Source organism: Dicentrarchus labrax, unplaced genomic scaffold (genome assembly GCF_905237075.1).
Source record: "Dicentrarchus labrax unplaced genomic scaffold, dlabrax2021, whole genome shotgun sequence".
In the NCBI taxonomy this organism is placed as follows: Eukaryota; Metazoa; Chordata; class Actinopteri; family Moronidae; genus Dicentrarchus; species Dicentrarchus labrax.
In genome coordinates this window covers 22,732,637-22,755,230 of record NW_026136708.1, presented here as the reverse complement: position 1 = coordinate 22,755,230, position 22,594 = coordinate 22,732,637, and the positions used below count along the sequence as shown (strand labels likewise).

Here is a 22,594-nt window from a genome sequence, read left to right as displayed (position 1 = left end):
AAACCAAACTACTGATCAAGAACCAATAACAATAATTAACTGATAACTAGTAAAGGTTTGTTTCACCAACTTCCGCCCCTCACTATGATTGACAGGAGGTTTTGGGGTGCTTTTGGCGAGCAGGGAGAGGTGTACGTGACACAGAGAGAGAGAGAGAGGACCTCCGAGCCTCAATGTGGAACTTGAAGTAGACGCTCCGTGTAATAACGTTGAGCTTCATAAGAGTTGAGAAGCAGTAAGAAGTGATAACGATTACTGAGGATGAGCAGTTGCCAGCTGAAAGTGAAACGGGTTTCCTTCTCAGCAAATTAGTTTGCAGGGATTCTGCATCTTCTGCATATGTTTTACAGTTACATCACAGCCATTTATCCAAGTTACATCACACCAGTATGCTGTTGTTTTTAATGCTGTCCCACTAAAAGGTCCTGCAGACAAACTCACTGTCCACATCTGTTGAACAATAGTCCTCGTTCAGAGACATTTTTAAATGTTCGCCATAACAAAACACTCGTTCAATAATTCTGTGTGTGTCCAGCCAACGTTATGCAAGTTAAACATTTTCTGCACATTACAACAATGACTTGAAAAGAAAGTCACCCGCTGTGACTTTATCTCTACTGTATGACGCAACAATTCTATGTGGAAGCAGGTTACCTCCATGTTAAATGATTTACATGCAGACGTTTTACGAAACAATGTTGCAAATATATTAAAATTTAAGAAGAAAAACTGCAATTTGTGACCTTTTTGTGTAACTAATAACACTACTAATGGCTCAGTTCTGTTTACTTGGTGCCTTTCTTTTTTTTAAGCCACCGGTACACCTGAATGGAACCCGTCCATGATTAATGTTACTGAGTTACACCTGTGTTTGTGAGGAAGATCTGTTTGTTTCCATGTTGTTGTTGTTGTTGTTTTTGTAAGTTCCACTTCACTTGTACAAAATAAAAATATTAATTGAACATAACTTGTAAATGTAGTTTTTATCCACTTTGTTTTGTTTTGGGGCCGCAGGGGGGCAGCAGAGCTCACAGGTTATTGTTTACAGCGGAAGTGACGTAATACAGTTCTTATGTTGCCTTCTAGGACTGTAGGAAATAGGAAGTTTGCCATTTAGGAGCCAACTAAGAATGAAAAGGACAAGGTAAGTGCAACTTTTTAAACTTTACAAGAAAAAGTACTGCATATAGAGTAGCTTAATGCACTTAAACCTTTTGTAATTATGTATTTTATCAATGGACATCATTTTTATTTTAGGGACAGTTTGCCTTAAAGCTATATTGACTGTCAATTAAAGTTGTTTTTATTATTTTTTTAGTGCTTGGTTTTAACAAAACTCAATGCAATATTAACGTTATTTGACCAAGCAGTAACATGTTTATGCAACATCTTTTAATGTAGTTTTGCCATTTAATGTAAAATAAATGAATTTGACATGGATTAAGTATTTTGGTTTTAAAAAAAAATACTCTTGGAGTAATAGAAAGAGAAAAACTTACCTCATATATATTCAGACTGTTTATATTTATATTAACAAAAAGTACTTCTGATTCTTTGAACTAGTTAACATAGTCCCAAAATTCTGCTTTTACGAAGGGAATGTCTGTTATTTATATTTTACAACTAAGTGAATATCCCTGAAAGAGGTGTGGAACTTTCCCTCCCTAATTTCCCTCGGGATAAATAAAGCTTCTTGAATCTTGAATCTTGAAAATCTTGAACTTTTATTTTTTTTTAAATTGTAGAACAGAAAATTCTGAGCCGGGTCAGGGACGTGAAGGCATCAGCAGCAGCTCACACAGTGGAGCCGGGCTCATCATACAGGTATGTCCACATTTAACTCACATTAACTGTAATATCATGAGTATTATTAATTAATAAGGTTCCATATGGTGACATTTGTGTTGGAGTAACGTTATGTAGCAGCTCAGCTGGTTTACAGGTAAAGAAACGGGGGAAAAACTCTCCGTAAACAACGTTAGAAGTTATTTTGTTAGCTTAGCCAGAATGAGACCGAACCTCATTAAAAAAAGTTGAAAGTTGAAAGTTTTCTTGGCTGTTTGTAAATGTGCGTATCTGTCAGGACCTAGTTTATAATTCTCTTTATATTATTTGAAGCCACTCTTTAATTCGGCGAGGAGAGAATTCACAATACATACTTTAATTTTTTTTTTTAAATACTTGTGTGTGTGTATATATAATAACCCTTTCGCTTTCTAATCCATTGGAGGGTGTTTTAAAATCCACTTAAAGTGTTGCGTAATGCTCAGCTAACTGTTGCCCTTTGCCAAATGAGTCAGAATCTGTCTGTTAACAGATGTTATGTGCAGAAAGTAAAGTTTTTAAACAGAACTAGCTTCCTCCTGCAGACTAGTTAAACTAATGGACAAACCATAATGGACACTGTAACGGGGCTGATTAGAGGGGTCGCTTGATTTGAGTCACATTGCCTGCATGTGGGCGGGGTAGCTTTGTGGTAAAATCACGTTTTTTGCAATGTCCCTTTATTGTTGCCTTTCTTTTCCTTTGTTTTCTGCCTAGGTGGGACGATGGCAGGCCTGTGGAGAGCCTACCAAGCACTGATGACCAAATACCCCTGGACAGTGCAGATAGTGACTGCTGGTAGGGTTGAACTCTTTTCTCCTCTGAAGATGCAAATGTAACTTTTTTTAGAAGACAGATTAATTAAGAGATGCAGAAACTCACTTAAACTCACTGTTTGGTTCAGATAAAGTGAGTGTAAGTGATGAAAAAAAGAAAAGGGAGGAGGGGTCAAAATGTTCAACTTCTGGTCACATTTGATGAGCTTTGCTCCGGATCTCAGTTTCTGAGTCAACAGAGAGAAAGGTCTTTGAACTGATTCACCAAGATCATGCAACCTGCAACGAACAAACATAATCAATATTAATGTAAATGTAATAAATAGAGTTAAACAGAAACCCTTCAAATTTCAGGACTTCATAGCTTTTCCTAAATAAATTAAATTAAAATATTTATAGCTGTTAACTGGTGAGCTTTTGTCAATAAAGTCACTATATATATATATATATATATATATATATATATATATATATATATATATATACTTGTGTCATCAGAATCATTTAAAAAGAATCCTACACTAACTTTAAGAACTTTAAGAAGAGTAAATAACCAATCAATTAATAAGAAAAACAAATAATTAATAGACTTATCGATGATGTAACTGATTGTTGCAGCACTACTGATCAGTAGAAATCAATGGGAGCCGATTAATAGTTTAGCCAGTTTCATAATGCGCAACATTATGTATGACCTTTGACCCTTCATGAACTCTTTTGTCCACATTTCCTAAAGTCAGTGAAATATACTGACTACATGTGAACATGCTATTACTGCAAGTCTTCTTCTAATGTCCTAATATCTGAGCAACAGTTTAATGTTCATGTGTCTATAATCTATAATCTATAATCTATAATCTAAATATCCAGTGCTGTAGCCTGAGCCTTTGTAGTACAGTGTAATCACCACTAGATGGAGACAATGCTCAGCAGTTGTTTGAAGGATGTTTCTGTCTCTGAATAATGTAAACACTGTAAGACTTAATATTATCAGCACTAGTGGAGTGTAATTAATTACTCAATTACTGTACTCAAGTACTATTTTTGACATACTTATAATTAACTTGAGTATTTCCATTTTATGCCACTTTATACGTCTTCGTTATTTGACACTTATAGTTACTTTTTACATTAAAACATGTATGAACCCGTCTGCACATTGATTAACTACAGCGTTAAAATGCTCCTAAAGTATTTCTACTTTTACTTAAGTAAAGGATCAGAGTACTAGTTTCAGTCCTTGCATCTTATATTTAAATCAATTTAAGAATTAAAACGAAAGTTTAAATACAGTTTCAACTGCAGAAAAAGCTCTATATACTGAAATTCAGACTTATTAAGCTACTTTTTTCCTGTTTTAAAGGTAAAACATTTTGGGTGGCTCGTTAATACTTTTTGTAACATTTGGGTGTTTTTTTTCCAGCAAAACTCGAGGCTGTATTGTAATGAATCGGCCACATCACTCCTCAAATTAGAATAGACGTGTCATTGAAATAGAAAACAGAGTTCAACTAACTAAAACAACAAACTAAATGACATTTTATTACAACAGGGGTGAAACCTTTCGAGTTATCTAACATTACCTTGAATCCAGCATCATCTAAGAGTGTTACTATGCATTTATATTTACATTACAAGTTCAGTCTTCTCTCTTCTTGCTCTAATGCCAGAGTGTGTGTGTGTGTGTGTGTGTGTGTGTGTGTGTGTGTGTGTGTGTGTGTGTGTGTGTGTCCACCTTGTCAGCCTAACTACCTTTATTAGTTCCCCTATGACATTTTAAGGAAAGGTTACCTCTCGTTCAGTTCAGTCTGTATTATTACACTCTGCTGTCAACATTTTGTTTGTGAGTTTTATTTTAAAGATTATTTTTGGGGGCATTTTCTGCCTTTTTATTGGGTAGGGACAGGAAACAGGGGAGTGAGAGGAGGTATAACATGTAACAAAGGTCGCCAGCTGGAATCAGACGGTTGTAACTGTTGGGCGGTGTGGTAAAGTATGTGACCAGCAGTCGGTGACATTATGTGGGGTTCAGAGCTTTTTCCACCAGCTGAACGAGTAAATGTACACGAAATGTTATCTTGAAGTGAGTTCAATTCACAGTTTTGGTTTTGTTTAGTGCACCAAGTAGACTTCAGGTTTGGTTTCACAGCACACTTTCACACTCATCACCCTTGTGTCCAGCAGCAGCAGCAGCAGCAGCTCTTCTCGGGAAACCAGCTCTAAAAACCCGACTGTGTTCTGCCTGTTCAGCACCAAACTGCAGGCAGACACAGCTAGCAGCTCGCTGGTGAACATAGAGAGTCAGATATTTCCCTCAGGAGACCAAACCAGAGCTAAAAGGACACGACTCCAAATGAATGCTTAAGTTCTGTGTCAAAGGTTCAGTGACGTTATATCATTGCTGTGTGTCTGTTGGCTTGTTGCAGAGTTCTTCCGCCTCCTAGTAGCCAAAATAAAATCAATTATTGCAGCTTTAAACGTGTTAAAACCACAGGTGTAGGAGAGTCCCATCAACAAAAAACAACAACAACAACAATGCCTTATGTTCTGGGATGACACACTAAATGTGAATAAGCTGAATTGAGACATCGTGCTGAATATACTTTTATTTGCACAGCAGACCTTTTGACTTGTTATAATAATAAATGCACAAGTGAAACATATTTCATTAACAATGTTCCACCAGGTGACACCAGGGCCCTTTTTAAACTACCTCACCTAAATCAAACACAATGCTTTTCTTTTACTTTTACTGCTATGAGGCGTCAAAGCGTTGCAGTAACTGACGTTTCCCCACTTGGCTGCCTTGTATTTACGGTCTATTTATGATACGATGTACAATACAAAAGTCTGTTGTAGCTGCAGTGAAATATCATCCTTGTTTGTACAGTCATCCACAGGAATAATATCACCTCTGTCACACACTGTCTGTCTCCTGTTTGTCCTCCAGGGTCTTTAGTGGGTGTCGGTGATGTCATCTCCCAACAGCTGATTGAGAGAAGAGGATTGGCTCATCACAACGTGCGGCGGACGGCCAAGATGATGAGTATTGGTTTCTTCTTCGTGGTGAGTAGTGTCCTCTGGGCTCTTTTTATATGTGTCTGTTTAAGTGTGGCAAGTTGTGTGATGATTTGCTGGATCTTATTTCTGCCATATTTGTCCAAATATTCACCAAACAAAGTAAATAACAGTGTTGCTGTGCTCCTCACAGCAGCAACACCATGAAAATGACTTAAATTTGACAGATAACAAGTGAAATTACCTCTAATTATTGACTGATTTATTGCCTAAATAAAGCTTCCAGTGTTAAACTGAATACTGAAATGAAAGGATACAGCAGATACAGTATGATTACTCATTGAAAATCTTTAAATATTTGCTTTTTATGTCTATTCCGCTATTTAACGTGAGAAAAATGAGTATATTCGTTTTAAACGTTACATTCAGTGTCATCAAAAATAATATTTGTACATATATAAGTGACCATTCAAACTGTGTGTGGGTGATTATCCATGTTTACAGTGTTTCTTCATGCCTTTTGTTCCACCAATCACTTCTTGTGACAGCCGCACAATTCGCCTCTAAAGTCATCACCACGACGTAGACGAAGTTTATTTATATTTCCATAATCGTCTTACGTTCCTCCAATGGGCTGCGTCGTCGTTATGAATTATAGAGAGGAGGAGACGTATAGACGCTCGTCTCGAAGGGGCAGCTCTTCAAACGCACACAGGAGTCACGTTACACCTAAGACATGTTTGCTCATTCATCTAGAAAGACACAACTCTTCCTCACATTAATAATATATTAAAGTCCTCCTCATTTCTACAGAAGTAGATGCATTTTTAAGGATTTTAATGGGTAAATTATGCTTTTTTTAAACTTATATAATATATCAGACACACATTATTCTTCCAATCAGATCAATCTGTATATATGTCTTAATGCATGTCTGGAGGGGATCTTTAAGTTTGGTTGTTTAATTCAGTTAATCAGCAGTCAGATACTAATGTTTAATGAGTTTTTCTTTTTGTAATGTGCAATGAGTTTTTCAGAGGAAGTTTTAAGAATAATATAAGAGAAGAAGCCGCATTCATCGTGTCATCTGTTTTACAACAAAGGGTCCAGTAATCGGCACCTGGTACAAAGTCTTGGACAGGCTGGTGGTTGGAGGAACTAAAAGTGCTGCCATGAAGAAAATGCTGGTTGATCAGGTGATTGAAACATCTTCATCTCTTCTACTTCTGCTACCTGTTGTTGTCGGCTAAAGACAAGGCTGTTAACAAACAAGTGGAAACAAGCTGAATGATTGACCCCTACTACTGTGTGTGAGTGTATTTCTGTCTTCCGCTCAGCCTCGGCTCGTTAATAGTGGCAAACAGTGGATGAATCCCGACCACAGAGATACAATTTCCTCATATCAGGCTGGAAGACTTTGTCGTCTTGACAGGAGGAAACTCGAATTGGAACAAAGCTGTTGAGCTGTTAATGTGAGCGACAGTGTGAGAGCCGAACCCTTCTGTCCTAAATTCACTCACTGAATCTGTTGCACTGTATTTTTAATGCTATACATGATGCCAATGAGACTCCACACTGTGCCGTTCTGGTCTGTCCCAGATGAAAGCTGACACTCTTAAGAGAAATGTCATAATCTTCATCGATCAATTAATAAATTAAAAAAGATTAGTCTTAGATTGTACCATTGTACCATTTAGAGCTGTGTCCAAAGACACGCTGCCTACATTTTGTTCAAATTTAACTGAAATAACTGATGTGACTGAACACAATCAACATTATACCACTGATGAAATATGTCTATATTATGTACCTCAAACTCACAGGTGTAGACCGTACTCTAAACTAAAATTATTGACAGAGACCCAACAGTTCCCACGATGAGCAAGCACTTGGTGACAGTGGCAAGGAAAAACTTCCTTTTTACAAGGCACAATCTTCAAGCAGAGCCCGGCTCTAGGTGGGCGGCCGTCTGCCTCGACCGGTTGGGGTTAGAGAGAGAGAGAGAGAGAGATACACAGCAGTAACAAATATAATAGTAGAAATATGACTGATATTGATGACGTTGATGGTGAGAACAGTCATAACAAAGATGAATAATGAATAGTAATGAAGATAATAATAATATGACTAAAAATGATGGTCATGACAATGGTAAACACACTTTCCTCCTGCGCCTGTCTCCCAGCATTTTTATTTATTCATTTTTCTACATTTTGTAATAAATATTGTACAATATGACACAGATTTCAATATTTATTCGACCCATCTTGAGGCGTGACATGGAATCAACTTGTAGGATCCTTAATGCAGAAGCTACAGGCTCATTTAAACATTTGATTGACTCATTTATTCTGTCAGAATCGTAACTTTTTATGGCATTAATTAAACCCTAGCAGGTACCAAGTGCTTTAGAAAGGGCAACATAAAGTAATTTTAAGATTAAGACGAGAATAAAATATGCGACTGTATATATGTATCAGAGAGAGAAAGACTTATACTTATCACTAATATTGAGTAAACATAATCAGGTAAAAGTTGTATCATTCAATGCAAAGACAGTAAAAGCTTTAATTCAGCTTTATTTTGTGTAACTCTTCATCAGAAGATGTAAAAACAAAAGCAGCATTAGTTTTCTTCACTCTGCCCTCTGGTGTTTGAATCGGTCAAACTGCAGAAAGAACAACTGCAGGTTCAACTAAAACCGCCACAGAACAAGACTTCAGAGCTTTCAGTGCGTCCCCCTTACTAAAATATTTACCGGAGCAAAAGGGGTCCAGTCCTGCGCTTGAATAGTTTATTGGTCGCACTGTACGCTCTGCTTCAGTAATAACTCATGTGCCATTTGGTGACTTGAAAGATTTAAGGTGATGCAGCTGCAGCGTCGGTCTGCGTCAGAGCTGGATAACAGATGGAGGGCAAGTGGATGCTTTTTTATGTAAGTTTCATATACGCGAGAAGCAGTTTCACTTCACTGTAAACAGCTGAGCAGAGATCAGGGATTTTATTCGAGCGTCCTCGGGGGTGTAAAATAGACGTAAAGTGCAGAAAATCCACCGTACAGTAAAGATGAGCCTTCATATTCTGACGCTACAGGCACATAAAATGTTTATATTCTTCGTCCTGATCCTCAAAATGAGAGTTTTTGTTGCGTTTGGTTTAAGATCAAAACAAAAGTTACAAAGGTTTTTAAAACAGAATTCACTTAAAATGCTGTGATGTAATGAAGTTCAGCTTCACTTGTGAACAGTGAGCCCTTTTTTTTTTTAATTCAGAAGAGAATCTAAAGACCTAAAGTTATATTCAATAAAATTAAAATCTATACCAATAATTAAATGGACAGTTTTCACAAATCCCCCAAAAACGCTTTCCAAATAAAAACACAAGTAAGCTATAATAATATAATAAATAAATACTATAAATGAATAATCTCACACCTTCTGTTCTCACTTAAAGCTTAAACAGTTTAGATGTTCTTATATTTACTATAAACTGTTGAATTGGGTTTTCAGTAGCGAGTATTTAAATCCCACTGAGGTGTTTTTAATTTGTTTCTCACTTTGTTTTCTCACAAATGTTTGAATGAAATCACTTCCCCAGCTGAAGTTTGCTCTCTTTTCTTCTTTCTGTGTCTTTTGTAGTTGTGCTTTGCTCCGGGTTTCCTGGGAGCTTTTCTCTCTATCTCCGGAGCGCTGAACGGACTGACGGTGGAGGAGAACATCGGCAAGCTCAAGAGGGTGAGTTCACTTCAATTCGCCGCCACATCTCGGTGGATCGCCGACACTGTTGCCCCCTCAGTGTCCTCACAGCGGGAAGGTTGTGGGTGTGAACCCTCTCTCCTTCTGTGGGGAGTTTGTCCCCCCAACATGATCTCCAAAGTTCCTGCAGCAGTTAGGTGGACAGCACACTCTTACAGTATGTGCTGTCTTCCTGCCTTCCACCAGTGTATGCTGGGAAAGGCTCCAGTCCCCTCTACACCCTGAAATAATAATAATAAAATGGTGTAATTCCATTTTTTATTGTTATTCTTGCAACAGTGTTCCTGTGTTGAGTGAGCCCATCTGTATCAGAGTGATGGTGGAATGTAACAAAGTACATTTACTCAAGTACAAATCCAAGGTACTTGTACTTTACTTGAGTATGCCACTTTATACCGTTTGGGGTGAGAAAACTCTCCTACTTCTTGATCTGAACTCATGAACACTCGACTTTTTAGAGATATGAGCTTCTCGCGACGCTGCAAACACGTGATGATCTTATAGACTCTGATGCATCGCTGTAGATTACACTACCCAACAGTTTATAAAGTAGATAAAATGAGCTCAACCTTAAACATGTACAGCAGTAAAATGCAACATACACAGTAATGCAGCAGTAGTATTAATCCAAAAACATGAAATATAAAAGTAAAACACTGACAGAGACCATTTTACTGCACTCTGAATACTATTTTTAACACTTTTACTTACGTAAGACTTTGAATTTTACTTGGAGTGTAGTATTTTTACAGCATGGTATTAGTAAAAAGGATCTGATACTTCTTCCGCCACTAAAAATAAACCGAAGGTCATGATGTAGGTTAGTTGAACCTGAAAAACTCTCACACTTGAGGTAAAAGTTCAGTGTTTGACCTGATTCGTCCTCGGCTCATTTTTCATTTATGAATGTTGAATTAAAGGCACATCGAGGAGGACGAGTATACTCTGTTAGAACCTGATGGATGAGCAGCAAACATCATTGAATAATAAACGAATGCAAATTAAAATGAACTGTTTTAAACTTAAGTTAAGGTAAATCAAGAGTAATAACATAGAAGATACATACATCCATTTCCATTGAACTCTTTTCTTCATGTCGGTTGGTTTTTCAGCTGCAGTATTCACAAATCAAGTCATTTCTGGCTCCTTTTTAGCCTGTAAAAACACATATTTGTCATTTCAAACTGGCTAGAGAACAGGTAAATGAGAGTACACAGAGAGGAAGTTCGTAGGTACAGTCTCTGACCTCCAACACTCACCTCTCATTATTATTAGAAACCATTTCCTGTGATGGAGGAAGAGACGAGAGAGGCAGGGAGGGACTGTGGAAATAGCTGGAGTGACTCATACCTTCATATATATATATATATATATATATATATATATATATATATATATATATATATATATATATACACGTGTTTGTGTGTGTGTGTGTGTGTGTGTGTGTGTGTGTGTGTGTGTGTTTGTATGCCAGGTCAGAGCTAACTGTCATCTTGTGCCAGCTGCTCAAACGTCCGTCACTGCCTTGCTTACCCAACATGCGGCTGGTCATCATCAATTATTTACAAAAGGAGGCGCGTGGACCCGAAAGGCCAACCCCGGGTAAATGTCAGAAAGGACAGAAAATAAATGACAAATGCGCTCATTACGACGAGGCCCTGGCACTGAGGAAATGTGAGATGGAAATTAATGGAGCCGTCAACCGAACAGCCACTCTGATTGTTAAAGCCACGCAGGTCTAACTCAGACTCACCTGTTCGCCGTCTTTTTACCTTCGACAGCACAAAATCCTGAACTCCCCGGCCGATGCTTGCATTGTGTCTACTTCATACTAGTTCTAAGTTGTGTGTTTGTTATATACTGTATGTACGAAATTCACTGCTACTAAAAGGTGCAGGAATGGGAGCTACGACCTACCAGACTCAATTGACAAAACTAGGAATTTTACTTCACAGATAACCGTAAAAAAAAAACTTGTTTAAATTGGATAAAAACTAAATGAAACTCACAAAAACTGTCTTAGTTTTTCCACAGTGTTTCCAACAATAATCCAAACTCATTTGGTCAAAATAAACTCTTAATTCACCAAGTTAGATGTGAAAATGGGAAGCTACACTGGCAGCAACATAAGCTAACCTGTTAAAGTTTTAGTTTTTGCCACTGACTGGCTCAGTTTGTTATTCTAAATGTCTGACAACATTATGGAGCAGATCTCTACTGAGATAAACCTCTTTGTTAAAGAGTAAGATGCTTTTTATTTAACTAGAAACAGCTTTTATATCTCTATCACTTTCCACCAGACTCGCAATTTTACCTCCCATCCTCCAGAAACAAAATGTTAGTCTTTCCACTGTTCCAAATCTGATTGTAGAGGAGAACACACAGATGAGGGGTCTTTCTTCCAAGACTATAAATTGTGTCATAGACTTTCTTGCAGTTGGTGCTCAAGTATTCAAAGTACTTCAGTATTTATGTAATACTTAAATCTACAGTTTTTCCACACTTTAACTCATTGCTGCATTGTGGGACAATAGTGGACAGTCAAAAGTCGTATAGTGCGTATACTGACATTTTATTTCCTTTTGGTTAGTTTTCCACTGAGAAAATTAGAAAATATTTGTCAATTAATCGATGGAAAGAATGTGATGCCATTTCTCTCTTTTTGACATTTAATAGACTCAACGATTTAGAAATGAATCAAGAAAATAAACAGCTGCTGAAGTGATAATGAACTTAATTGTTAGTGAGCCCTAATACACACTTCATGCTCACAGTCTGGTTAGAATCAGGATTGTAGAACAATATTGGGACACAGCTTTGGAAATAAAATAAAATAAATTGCAGGTTGTGGTCAGACAGTTGTAGAAAAACAAAAAATATATCATTAAAACTTCGTCACACGTCTTCCTGATCATAAAAGACACTGAAGCGGGTTCATATCTTGTAAAGTAACTGTGGAAAAAAAACAATTCAACCAGCTTAGAAACCCCCCGAAAGAGCGGAGAACCGATCCATCCTCTCCAGACTGTGGGAGGAAGGATTCTGACGTGTCTCTGACGCAGCGATCAGCGCTGGTAATTTCACCTCAGGTGGCGAAGTAGCTTGTTTGACCATAATTAGAAAAACTGTTTCACCCTGAAAAACAAAATCAAGCAGAAAAAAAAAAAAGATTGTAACTGGAACATTGGCTTGTTGTTTTTATACGTCGAGACATGTTGAGGTGACCTTTAAATAGACGACAGGGATTTTTTTGGGGTTAGATTGTGTGTGTATGTGTAAGAGAGAGAGAGGGGGAGTTGTTTGTGTGTAAACGACACACACTTTTCATATTTACTGCGGAGTTTAAATGTTTGTTTCATCATTCAGTAAAAAATTATATAAATTTTGGTCTTAAAAAAATCTAGATTACACACATTTTCACTTATTTCAGCACATTTCTGATTATTTTCACAGCAATATCGGCACATTTTCCAATATTTAATGCGCCGCATTAACAGCCCAGAAGGGACAAACCAAACACTGGCTCTAGAAGGGGGTGTTCATGTTTTCGAGTATTCACTAGCCACCGTAGTTTCTCCTTTGCGCTTAGAAGTGGAAGGTGAAACGAGGAGATTCCCAAACAACTCCTCCTAAACTGGATCTTTAATTAAACGTATTAATCATCGTAAAGATTTATCCTCTCATACCTCAAAAGGTCTACAATGTACTCTATCTATAAGAGATGTGGATCATTATCAGTTACTCAACAGTTACTTGGCCTGCTGCTGATATTTTTGGGCTATAAAACATCCATCCTGCGTTGTTTTGGAATGAAACTCTTCACCAACTGGAGTTTCACCACATCACCATTTCTCACTCCGTCCCCCCACCGGCTGTTTCCACTGTTCAGTGATGGAAAATGTTGGAGGGCTGAACCTGATGCTACCTGAGTAGGAGGCCAGAAGTTTCTTTTAAAGATGTTAAATATCTTTTAAAAGAAACACCAAAATATTTCTATCATTTGTGTCGGTATGTGCCGGTTTTTATCCTGCAATGCAGTAGACACTGAAATGTCCCCAAATGAATGATAAACTTTAACATTTATGTTATTATTATCTTATTATTCCAAGGTGGAATCTGCATTTTAGAGCTTCATTTAAAGAGAGCAACTTTTACTTAGGTAACGTCATGTTTCATGCATGAATAATAGATAGATAGATAGATAGATAGATAGATAGATAGATAGATAGATAGATAATAACTGTGTTTTACCTTTGTTCACAGGACTACACGGATGCCCTGATCTCAAATTACTATGTAAGTTTTCCCTGTATCATTTACCATTTTATTGACATCTGTTTATGAAGTAAAGATCTGTACATTGTGTTAAAATGAACCTGTTGATTGAAATTATTTTCACTTGACCTCAAATGAGTAAATCGTCCCCTGAATGTTATCTGTTGTTGTTTCAGCTCTGGCCGCCAGTCCAGATCGCCAATTTCTACTTCATTCCTCTCCACCACAGGTCAGAGTTTATGGTTTATTAGTATTCAAACACTCAGCTGTATTGATCACATGTAAGGTTTGTGCAAAGAATGAGAATCTAAATTGGTTAAACTGAGTTTCTGCTCATCCTCAGAGGAAGTGTTGAAAAGCCTGGTACTGTCTCAAAGCCTTTCGGGGGGTTTAATGTGGCTGAAAATGATTTTAGGACGGGATGAGGATGTACTTTTAATGTAGGGAAATTAGGTTCGGACTCAGTTCCACAAAAGATTTTAAAAAAAAACCACATACCTGCATACAAACGTCGACATCTCAACAACACACAGCTTCTATTTAACCGTTTGTGTACATACACACCTTCTGACAATGGCGACATATTGCATAACCCCCATGGCCAACACTCCACACTACCTGTTTGAGTTGAGAATCATAGGCAGGAAAATAATGTTTCAGCCTGCTCTGGTTAAATCTGGAGGTCAGTTTTAGAGGGAAAATGTAATATATTAATAATATAATAATAATATATGTTATGAGTTCTGATATGACTGTTCACACTGAGGTCAAATTGCAACAAATCAAACCTGAACATGATTTGGACCACATATGAAAGTGACCTGAATCAGGTTCACACTGTCGTAAAAACATCCTATTTGAGTCACATATGAGCTCAGAAATCAGATTCAGGTCACTGTGGCGCGGCTTAGAGGCATGTGTGTTGTAAATCTGAAAGTCCTACACTGTTTCAATTGTGAAAATCTCTTAAATGTATCAAGAACTAGACTTATAATTGTCTTTTAAAAGCGTTAAATTTCAGACACTCTCCAGATTAAACACATAAAATGTCGTCCTGCTTGTAGGTTGGCTGTCGTCCAGGTTGTCGCTGTTGGCTGGAACTCCTACCTGACCTGGAAGGCCAATAAGATGTGACCGATGATCACAAGTCCGGCCCGTGTTGATGATGATGATGATGATTTTACACTCATTTGTTGTATGTGTGTGTGTGTGTGTGTGTGTGTGTGTGACATGGGCAGTTCTGGTCTAACTTACTTTATGCTACTTAGTCTTCTGATATTTCCAATGTGTAAAACTGTGACTGACTCACTCATAAAGGTCGGGAGAAAGTGCTTGTCTACTCTGAATGACAAATTCACACTTGAAAGTCAAACTTGCGTTTGCAGAAATGTCTGTGAAAGTTTAGTTATTTATGGAAATAGGATTTGGCAGGGGTGCCGCAGTGTAGCCACACATACGCACAAACACTCATACATTAACACCTACTGGTTGCAAAAGGAAACTTTTCTAATTATTTAATGTATTGTTAATCACTTTAAATAATTGTGTTGAAGGATACATTTTTATAGGTTAATGGTAGCATGTTTACTCTTATTATGAAGGAAATTTCCACCTCAGGTTCTCAGTAATAATTCATTGTAATTTACATATTTGGTTTATTCACTTCACCTCATATCTGTACTTCCGCTCCAGCAACTGTTTGCCTACATTTCCCAAAATGCCTTTCTAACAATCCTCTTGAAAAAGGGCAAGCAAATGTTTTTTTTAGATTTATGATGAATAGATAAATGTACATAAAGTGAGTGATATGAAAGCAAACACTCTTTACAGAAGTAATACCAAGTCTCTTTCAGCTGCAGGATGCAATGCATTGTGGTCTATTGAGGCTTCTGTGGGTGAAGTAACTAGCATCATTTGTCTGTCTGTCTATCATGGCTCTGGAAAGATGTGCTTGTTGACGTAATGTTTGAATAGTTTGACTTTTTTGGGGGAAATATGTTTATTTGTTAGTTAGATGAAGCCACTCTCGTGTGTGTACAGTGAATATAAGGCTACAGTCAGCAGCGGGTTAGCTTAGCATAAAGACTGGAAAGGGAAGAAACAATTAGCTCTTGCTCTGTCTGACGCAAATGTCATTTATTTCTCATAACTTATTTCAAACTGTAATATTATTACTGAAATGTATTATTAATTAGTTACACTACTAGTTACTGGGGAAAGTAATATTATTAGTAGTATTGAATTATTGGCCAACACTCATCTAAAATCCACATATTAACATCTTGTTTGTTTAATCATTCAAAAAACCAAAGTGTGTGTGTGTGTGTGTGTGTGTGTGTGCGTGTGTGTGTGTGTGTGCTTTTCACCTGGCCAAGAAATAGTCCGTAACCTCTGTAAAGCTGCACTGTGTCATTCACACACTTTGGACGGATTAAACCAAATATAAAGTGTTAATTGGTGAGCTTCAGAGGTGCTGTTAGGTGGATTTTGTTACCTTTGGACAGACCTGTTCCACTCTTTGTGCTAAGCTAGATAATTTGCTGCTTACTAATAATAACTTGCTATTTACCGTCTGGACTTGAGTGCTTTCATATAACTCTCAATAACAAATCAAACTATTCCTTCAAACAGTCAGAATTGTTGAATTATCAAGTCCAACTGCATTGTACAGTAATTAGTCCATTGGTGCGTCGACAATCTCCGTTTGGGTTTTTCCTTTTATTCTTCAATGTACATTATAATCTTTATACTCAGAATGTGCACATTTGTAATAACAAAAGCCGTCTCTGGCATATGAGACAATAAAGTTTTACCCGAGGTGATGTCAGTGGTGCGTTTGACCTCGCTAACTTTTGTGAACCAACATAGCTTTGGCTGGGTGGGGTTTGTTTGGAGGGAGATGTGGAGGCTGCTGAGCTCGGCTGTCAACCAAATTAACTGCACACATTTTTTTTCTCCACACAAACACTCTTGGGCTATATCGGGGAAAAGCAAGCGGAAAACGTCTGACGAATCCATTGAAAATCCGCCAAATAGCCTCTTCCCCCGAGGTATATGAGCCTCTCCCCAGAAAGCTGGAATCCATTTTTTGATTCAGCACCAGGTAATTAAATAAAGATACAGTACATATCTTTGTTAGCACTCTCACCTGTACATGGGGACATGGGATGGAGCTGACATCCTGTTTAAAATGTTCAGTGTTCAGCTTGAAGTCGTCACAGACTGAGTGTTTAAATGGCTTTTTAAACTCAGGTAATCATACTAATATTTCTTAGTGAGAATCTACTGATTACCAGTTATGTGTGCTGATTTTTGTACATAAATGTTGAGTTTCTCCCTCTGAATTCTGCTCTTGCCAGAACAAGAAGGGTCATGAAAAGGCCACCATTGGACATTAAAGTGTGTATTTTTTGGTTTGAAACTAAAAAATAATGGATTCTTCTCAACAGAGTAAACTTATACTAACTGCATCTGGTCTTAAATATATGAATATACCTCAAGGGCAATATGCTTCTCCTTTAAAGACCCTCAAAACTTGGCTTCGAGTATTAGGTGTTTCTCTATGACCATTGCATAGTGAGCATTTAATGTTAAAATATGGAAGAAAACAGCCTTTGTTAATATTTATTATGACTCTAACACTCTTTGCCATAAGTGTGTGTGCTTTTATTGAGTGAGTTGATTGACAGGGTCCTGACCAAATGACCCCACACCAAATTATTTAAACACCAAATTCTAAACCAAAATCCAGAAAACTCTCATGTGAAATAACCTGAAAGTGTCTAATTTTGGCAGAAAATGTTGCCATCACGTCAAACCCAAGGTTTATAATAAGAAGTTAATTGGAAATAAATTGGTTTTAAAGGACCAGTGTTTAGTGGCTTCTAGCTGTTAACTTTGAGATTGCAACTAACTGAACACTGCTCGCATCTGTATTTGACAACCTGGGAATGACAACGGGCTGTTCATCTCACGAAAGACTCTATCTAGACCCAGTATGTGGTTTGTCTGTCCAGGGCTACTGTAGAAACATGCTGGACTCCTTGAAAGGTGAGCCGCTGCCTTTTATAAAGACGTCTCATTCTAAGGTAACAAAAACACAACGATTGTTATTTCCAGGTGATTATACACTAATGAAAACATACCTGTGAATATTATATTAAACTTCTGCCAATAGATCCTCCTAAATGTTACACACTGGACCTTTTTTAAGAGCATTTATATAAAATAGTTAATATATTAGTGGGTGTGTACGTTTGCCAAGTGCTTGAGGATATTCCTGGTATTAGAATTCACCCATAATCTTCTCAATTAGAGAATGTACACAAAAGGTTCTTGTAATTTTACTTCTATTATCTCCCCTCATACAGAGCACAGAGTGTAGTTTGACACTTTATCTCTAAATCAACAACCTCGGTCCACCCATGTGGCTTCCTGGGGGGTCAGAAACTCTGGTCTAATCAGCATAAAATATATTGTTATCTGTGTTATGTGTCCGACCAGTAGAGTCTCTAAACAGTCAGATCAGGACCAGGGACAGCGCCTAGATTCAGTCACTAAGTGTTTAAAGAGATTTTTCTTTAAAGCAAAAACTCCAGAGTTTAAATTATTGATTGATTGGATTCTGGATGGAAGTGATGTACGTTGCCTTTAATTAGCTCATATTGAGGTAAAAAGAATATTAACACTGATTTATTGTCATTTTCCTCTTGTTTCATCACTTTGGCTTTAAAGGATCTACAGGCACAAACTTGAATCCTTCATTTGCCACTTTAATTAAGTTAAACCTGTTATGTTGACTGTGAAACAAAGTAGAGTTACCAAATATCCTCATTTAATTTAATTCAATTCAAATTCAAAATACCTCATCAGTCCTTGTGTGTGTGTGTGTGTGGGGGGGGGGAATTTGATGGAAGCAAGTCTGAACACACAAATCACAGTTAATTCACATTCATAAAAACAATCTAGAAACATAAATATGATGGATGGATAAGAGTTGAAATACACAAAGGTTACACATTAAGTTAGGATCCCTGCAAACCTAAAGCACAACTTTCTCAAGGAATCACAAGGGACCACACCCCCCTCCCCTCAAGGCCCCCATCGGAGCCCCTGGCCCCTGTATCCTCCTCATGTACCCATGGGAGGTCCCTCATCCCAACCCTCATATGCACCTGGAAATATGCCCCCCCTTTGTGTTTCTGTCGATCGCAGCATCCCCCAGCTGTTCCCCCGGGACTATGTTGCCTTGTCGTCTCGACAGTTGTCCAGTTTCCAAACCGGTCTCTGTGCTTGCATTGACGTCAAAGGAGCAGGCTGGATGTATAAAACCCTCCGTCCTCTCCAGTCGCCGCTCACAGGGACTTTTCAGACTCTGCTCCGCCCTGAGAGAGAGATCCCACCGGCCGACCACAAAGTTCAGCTGCTGCACCTGCAGAGAATAAAGTGAGTACTGCAGCTTCTCTCCTTTTTTTACTCTTGTTTTCAATTTAAGTTGAATTTAACGAATTTGTGCAAGCGGGAACATAAAATGTGGAAAAACAACCGTGCATGCAGATCATCGTCAACCTGGGACCTTCAGATATATACAGTCTTTGTTATCTTCTAATTCTATTAAACTCTGCTAATATGGGAGATACATTTAGTCATTTTTGTGCTTTTTAGTCAAGTTTAAACTTGATTAAAAATGTGCTTATTTATTCTATTTAAGTTGCCTGTGTGATTGACATATGTTTAAGATAAATATCATATAGTTTCAACCTATAAATAGACCCAGATCCAATGTTACATCTACTAGAATTACTGACCGGCTACAGTGGAAATAAAATTCAAAATCATTACTTCTTTCTCTCTCAGCTTAAAGCAGTTTGACTTTACTATGTACTCTCATTCATACATGAGGAAGTAAATTTACCACAAAGATTTACATCAGTCCAAAAAAAGGGCAAAAAAAAGGTGTTTAATGTCAGTCTGGATGCCACCTTAATAAATACCTTTTACTTGCAGGACATGAAGCCAGTGCCCCTGCTCCTGCTCCTCTCCTCGGTCCTCCTCTCATCGCACCTCCGCCCCGCCGCCGGCAGACCGCGCATCCTCCCCGGCTGGCTGGATGGCAGCGGCCGCCTCCAGACGCAGCAACTGGACGAAGTGCTCCTCAGAGCGGCCGCCGCCGGGGACAGCACCGCCTCAGATCTCCTGGGCGACAGCATCCTGAGGTTTCTCCAAAGAAGGAACCCGGAGCCTCTGCGCCTCCTCCCACCAGAAGAGGAGAGCGAGGATGAGGCGGTGAGGACAGCGGCGGTGCAGCTGTTGAAACGGAGCGAAGATCCGCCGCTGTCCATCGACCTGACCTTCCACCTGCTGAGGAATATGATCCAGATGGCCAAGATGGAGAGCCAGAGGGAGCAGGCTCAGCTCAACCGCAAAGTCCTCGACGAGGTCGGGAAGTAAAGCTCTATTATCTTATTTTTTTTAAATGCCTCATTAAAACAGCCCAACCGCTGTCTTAAGTATTCAAGACCTCTGACATTAGTTGTTGTTTGTGCGCCTGCCTTCTTCTCCACATCATTTTACGCACAGATGGTGCCAAATTACGCATCACAGCAGCCGCGAGTAAAATGTAAATTCTTAAGTGTTATTTAAAGACTTTGTTGGAAAACATGGAAACGGACTTCCCACACCCCCTCCGCCGTCCCCCCTGGCTTCCCCCCTCACCCCTCACCCCTCCTCACACACACTCCTCTCCGCACTGGACTTTTGGGAAACTGTCGGGTCTCACTGGATTTCAGAGTTTAACATTGGGACACATTTAATCCGGATACGAGCAGCGCTGTTCTTTGTCATTTGTCTCTCTGATCAAATGTTTTAAAGCTGTGAAGGGGAAATGACAGATCACAAGTTACTAAAATTCTCAAACTCAGTATTTACAGAGTTTGTACTCCTTTGCTAAATGTCAGTCTGACTTTATTGAACTCTTTCTCGTCAGCAGATTGGGTGACCTCGGTGTTAAAATGCTTGTGTGGAACATTTTAATGATGCTCATGATATTTACCCCCTTTTAAAGATTAATTGCTTAGGCTGCAGCTACATGAGTCTAATGTCAGGTGCATTATGGGTGCCACCATGCAACTGAATTGGTGCTGTGTAGAAACCATCTAAGATATTAGGAATATTAGTGCTGATTGAACTCCAGTTTATGACCGCAATAAGATTATTAAAGAACAAAATACTCACTTACTATCTTTATATTACCTATTTAAGGCTAATCCTTCCTGTTTGCCGTCCAAATCCTCTCACTAGTTCATGTAAATGTCATATTCCTACACTACTAAAACAAAGGGGTTATTATGTGAAGTCATGAGATAGAAACATTCAAAACTCCTCTCTGTGGATATCCAACTGTCCTCTGTTATTAATTAATATCCTGGGATTGATGGGATTGGTTTGAAAATGGATCTGAGGTGGAAGGAAGGAGAAAACGCACTTTATGTTGATTTGTTTGTCGCCTCTTACCTTCATCCTCTGTTCTGTCTCTTTTTAGTTTGAGCGGGAGCACTATCACCTGTACTGTATCAACTGTAGCATGCTAATCTACAAAAAAAAGTAAGAAAAAAAGCTTTATTTTACCGTAAACATTCACGTCTGACACGGATCACATTGTATTTGTTTTAGCAAAGGAAGAGAAAGCTTTTTTGCCATTTATATTTTGTAATAAAAAAGTTTGAAGTAAAACACAGCTTTCGATTCTGTTATTGTGCTGATTATAAATGTGTTGATCGATGATAAAAATACAACTTTTTGTGACTGTCTGAAGTGTCTTCAGATGTTTTCCCATTTGTAATAAGATCATTCCCAAACACAATGATGAAAATGAAAATACTGGAAGCAGAAAATGTACGTAAATGGGCAATTTTTGTCCAGCTCGAGATGCAGTCAAATGATTGTAACAATGGTCATCCGTCAGTTGTGCGTTTGTCCATCAAACAACACTTTCAGAGCAAAATCTCAACACCTACTGGCCAGGTTTCATTGAAAGTTTAGATATTTATGTCCTCCAGAGGATGATTCCTAATAATGAGAACCTTCTTTGTAGTGCCACCATCAGGTCAGGGACTGAAAACAAAACACAAATGGTTTCATTTCCCCAAATCTGTTTTTTGTTGACTCGATGATGCTCCTCTAGAGCCACCATCATATTCCCAGTGTACGCACAAAATATTAAACTGTAACAATGTAATTTACCTAACAGATCGACGCTCCTCAGAGAAGAAACATATTTAAATTTGGACACTTTGTGAGCTGTCCTCATGCACCACTCTCAGGACAAGCTGAGCTCCCCAACCTTTTCGATTTTAATGACCTCCGTGGACTTTTCTTTAACGCCACCCACATGACAAACTGTATTTACATTCAGATACTATTGCCAAATGCAAGGAAGCAATGTGTATCTTTTGATTTGCATTCTCCAGACCTGAAACTAAATTTAACCCACATATTCAGTAGAGGAATGGGCTGATGTTTCTATCCTGTAATCACTTCATGTGGATGTGATACAGAAGTTAAATCAAACCAAACTGCTTAATTAGATGCGTCGCTGAGCTGTAGAACATTGATAAAATGCGTTAACTGTAACGACATCTGAGTGTACAATTTATCATCACTTTCAACTGTCTGTTGACTCTTATCACTTCAACAGAAAAGCATTAAGTCTGAAGGCTGAGACATGATGGGAGTGACAGTTAATGGTGTCTTGTTCAAGTTGCTGAAACAGATAAGAGAGAGAGAGAGAGAAAGAGAGAGAGGGAGAAGAAACAAACACAGAAGTCAAAATGGCCTCTGGGTCCTTGTTTCTATGACTCAGTCTAAACTGTGGGTGTGTTGGTGATTCTTCTGCCTTATCACCCCTCTCTCTCTCTCTCTCTCTCTCTCTCTGTGTGTGTGTGT

The 22,594-nt window shown here is 38.3% G+C and overlaps 2 protein-coding genes across 2 annotated transcripts; both read left to right on the top strand.

Moving 5' to 3' along the window:
* The first annotated feature begins 1,751 nt into the window (after positions 1-1,751).
* On the top strand, positions 1,752-16,478 carry mpv17 (mitochondrial inner membrane protein MPV17). The gene is made up of 8 exons (XM_051409239.1): positions 1,752-1,824; positions 2,542-2,622; positions 5,551-5,666; positions 6,722-6,814; positions 9,257-9,352; positions 13,640-13,672; positions 13,828-13,880; positions 14,716-16,478. The coding sequence occupies exons 2-8, from the start codon at positions 2,550-2,552 to the stop codon at positions 14,783-14,785; spliced, it is 534 nt and encodes a 177-aa protein (XP_051265199.1). The 5' UTR covers positions 1,752-1,824; positions 2,542-2,549; the 3' UTR covers positions 14,786-16,478.
* Positions 16,479-17,525: 1,047 nt separating this feature from the next.
* Positions 17,526-21,459, top strand: uts1 (urotensin 1). The gene is made up of 2 exons (XM_051409241.1): positions 17,526-19,096; positions 19,658-21,459. The coding sequence occupies exon 2, from the start codon at positions 19,661-19,663 to the stop codon at positions 20,099-20,101; it is 441 nt and encodes a 146-aa protein (XP_051265201.1). The 5' UTR covers positions 17,526-19,096; positions 19,658-19,660; the 3' UTR covers positions 20,102-21,459.
* The last annotated feature ends 1,135 nt before the right edge of the window (positions 21,460-22,594 follow it).

What these genes read in the sequence shown, in the direction of transcription:
- mpv17 (XM_051409239.1), top strand. Translation starts at nt 2,550, where the DNA reads ATGGCAGGCCTGTGGAGAGCCTACCAAGCACTGATGACCAAATACCCC. An exon ending in ACATCGGCAAGCTCAAGAGG is followed by an intron (nt 9,353 to 13,639) that starts GTGAGTTCACTT and finishes CTTTGTTCACAG; the next exon opens with GACTACACGGATGCCCTGAT. An exon ending in TTCATTCCTCTCCACCACAG is followed by an intron (nt 13,881 to 14,715) that starts GTCAGAGTTTAT and finishes TCCTGCTTGTAG; the next exon opens with GTTGGCTGTCGTCCAGGTTG.
- uts1 (XM_051409241.1), top strand. Translation starts at nt 19,661, where the DNA reads ATGAAGCCAGTGCCCCTGCTCCTGCTCCTCTCCTCGGTCCTCCTCTCA.